Source organism: Papilio machaon, chromosome 21 (genome assembly GCF_912999745.1).
Source record: "Papilio machaon chromosome 21, ilPapMach1.1, whole genome shotgun sequence".
NCBI lineage: Eukaryota > Metazoa > Arthropoda > Insecta > Lepidoptera > Papilionidae > Papilio > Papilio machaon.
The window spans coordinates 2,679,009-2,681,708 of NC_060006.1; the positions used below are offsets into that span (position 1 = coordinate 2,679,009).

Below are 2,700 nucleotides of genomic sequence, written 5' to 3' on the forward strand. Positions count from 1 at the left end.
ATTTTGTTTCTTGAAATGAAAATCGTGTATACTCTGTAATGTTCTCTCTTGCTATGAATTTCAATTGCCAAAGTAACCAAAGGAAAATTAAGACAAGGTTATGGAAATCCACGATTAGTAATATTACGTCAACTGAAGTTATTCGCTACCAATGATCCTATTTTTACTACGTTCTGTTTGTAATAAATTTTACTTATCTTACTAAAATTATAAATGTGAAAGTTTAGATGGAGTTATGTTTGTTTGAAGGTATCTTCGGAACGGCTAAACAGATCTTGATGAAATTTGGCATAGATGTAGTAGAACATTGTCTAAAAACACATAAGCTGGTTATTACGTTGTTTTAAATTCCGCGCGGACGGAGTCGTGGCCGACAGCTAGTAATATTATAAATGAGAAAGTTTAGATGGATGTATGGATATTAGACTGTATCTCCAGAACGGCTCAACGGATCTCGAAACACATAGGCTACTATTTTTTTCTTAATTCCGCGCAGATGGAGTCGCGGGTAACAGCTAGTAAGCTCATAAGTTTATATTCAATACATATAAATAATAATAAACGGTCGTTGGTCATCCGTTTCAGTATTGTACAGTCAAAACAATTGTTCATAATAACTTACGTAACTACGTTGGTATTTATGTTACATCTTTATAAGAGAAACAGACGGACACGAGTATCATTTCAATCATGGCATTTGTGCAAGTACTGTTAATATTCAATGTAATAAAAATCGCAATAAGCAGAGATGTTGAATATTCAAGACATATGGAAAGAAATCCAGATATGTGTAAAATGTTCGCAAGGAACCCATTTTTTGAATCAGATTTGGTTGTGGGAACGCAATGGAGGATCTATTACTCTTGGAGTGTGCAGATTGGACCTAAGTGCGTTGATATAAGCTTTAAGAACGGTACTAAAGAGGTGAGTCGGCTACGGAATTTTTTTCGTAACAAAGTTAAGTTATCTATTGTAAGATATCGATCAACACTCGTTTGATAGATTAGTATTGTACCTAATTAGTTTGAATATTTTCCTCACATTAAAATTAAAAACAAAGAAAATAAAAAGTTTCTTGGCCTGGTGGCCTTCTGATTCCAAAATCTTTGACCAAACAAAGATAACAATATATTTTAAACGGATATTTTGGTTTCAGAAATCCACAGTTAATATAATAAACTTCAACATTTATCTTTTGATGTTACGATCAATAAGTAAACATCGATAATGTTCATCGATGTTTTTGCAACATTGGATGATTCTTTTGTGTTATACCTAAAGGCTCACATGTGAAAATAAACATAAAATACCGACAATAAAGTTTTTAAAACAACTTATGCTATGGTGACATCTGACAATACACAGAATAAACAATAAAATACAAATCAGTATGTCGAAAGTTTTTAGTAGACATACATACATAGATATATGAAAAACTTCATTAGTAGGGACCATAAGAAGAAAGGTTTAGGTTAGGTTGCGGCGGACCAAACCAAAATGACTTCAAGCGTCCCCCAAAATTAATATTGGATATATGCTCGATAAGGTGGTTTGCCTTCTACTGTTTGTTTTAGATAGTCCACCGCGTGTGGTCGGATATGAACGAGTATTTGGAAATGCAGCCCAACTGGGATGCGGCGGCCTTGCTGCTGAATATCGGCAGCTCGCGGCATGAAGTCATGCTGTTCACGGATCAGGGGCCAGTAGGCGGCTTCATTGGTGTGCCCAACATCGTACGAGATGGAAGTCAGTGCAAAAATATTTTTTTCTTATATTTCTTGTTATATAAACTAAGCTCTCAAATTGTGCTAGGAATTAGTACACAGCAATAGTCGAATGACGTGATTCGTAGATTTCTTAGCACCTCAAATACGTGATCGGTTATATTCTTAACCATTAGGCTATGAGTGTTTGCTTTGTGTACAAGCAAATTATGTACAATTAATTATGTCAAATATAAAATAAAGTTAAAATATTAGATTAAATATAATACATAAAAACTAAAATATGTCATTAAAAGGTACATTTAGGTCAGATATCATTTGACGTTCACAATGCTGGTCGAAAACTTGTCCAAGATCACACACAAGTATTATGTTGTTAGTTTTCTGAACGCCTTCAATCCTAATTCCAAACTACTACTAGCATGTGCTCGTGACAAATCAGTTTTGTATACTATGATTACGTACTTTGCTTACATTAGAATATATAAAGCTAATATGCCATTCTTCCAGATATACCACCACTAAGAAAATCTGTATCTTTAATCAAATTCCACATGAAGCTGGTCGAGAGTGGAAGGTATTTGGTGGTTATGGACTGTCAGTTGGGCGTCGCTTCACTATCGGCACGGAGTAACGTCCCCGTAACACTATCTGATATCATCACAGTGGCCATGGAACTGAATCTAGGGGAGGGACATCCCGCGTGTACAGTAGCAAGAGACAATGAAGACCCATTTATTATGAAGCAATATATTTAATTAAAAGTATTTTTAATTGCTGTGTCGTCACCGCCGAGGAACAAGAACCTACCATAAGGGTGATGACTAGGCCTGAGTAAACTACATTGGCTCAGTGCGGGTGGACTACACACATCTTTGATTTTCTCCGCAGATTGTGCAGGTTTAAGATGTTTTTTCACCATATTTAATTGCTGTTACGAAAGCGAATAGCAAATAATTGATACTACAAATATGAT

General features: G+C 35.2%; 1 protein-coding gene across 1 annotated transcript; it reads left to right on the forward strand.

Annotated features, from left to right (window-relative positions):
- Positions 1 to 762: 762 nt before the first annotated feature.
- On the forward strand, positions 763 to 2,482 carry LOC106709105. Its single transcript, XM_014500804.2, has 3 exons — positions 763 to 924; positions 1,575 to 1,746; positions 2,235 to 2,482. The coding sequence occupies exons 1-3, from the start codon at positions 769 to 771 to the stop codon at positions 2,480 to 2,482; spliced, it is 576 nt and encodes a 191-aa protein (XP_014356290.2). The 5' UTR covers positions 763 to 768.
- The last annotated feature ends 218 nt before the right edge of the window (positions 2,483 to 2,700 follow it).

What these genes read in the sequence shown, in the direction of transcription:
- LOC106709105 (XM_014500804.2), top strand. Translation starts at nt 769, where the DNA reads ATGGAAAGAAATCCAGATATGTGTAAAATGTTCGCAAGGAACCCATTT. An exon ending in TTAAGAACGGTACTAAAGAG is followed by an intron (nt 925 to 1,574) that starts GTGAGTCGGCTA and finishes TGTTTGTTTTAG; the next exon opens with ATAGTCCACCGCGTGTGGTC. An exon ending in CAACATCGTACGAGATGGAA is followed by an intron (nt 1,747 to 2,234) that starts GTCAGTGCAAAA and finishes CCATTCTTCCAG; the next exon opens with ATATACCACCACTAAGAAAA.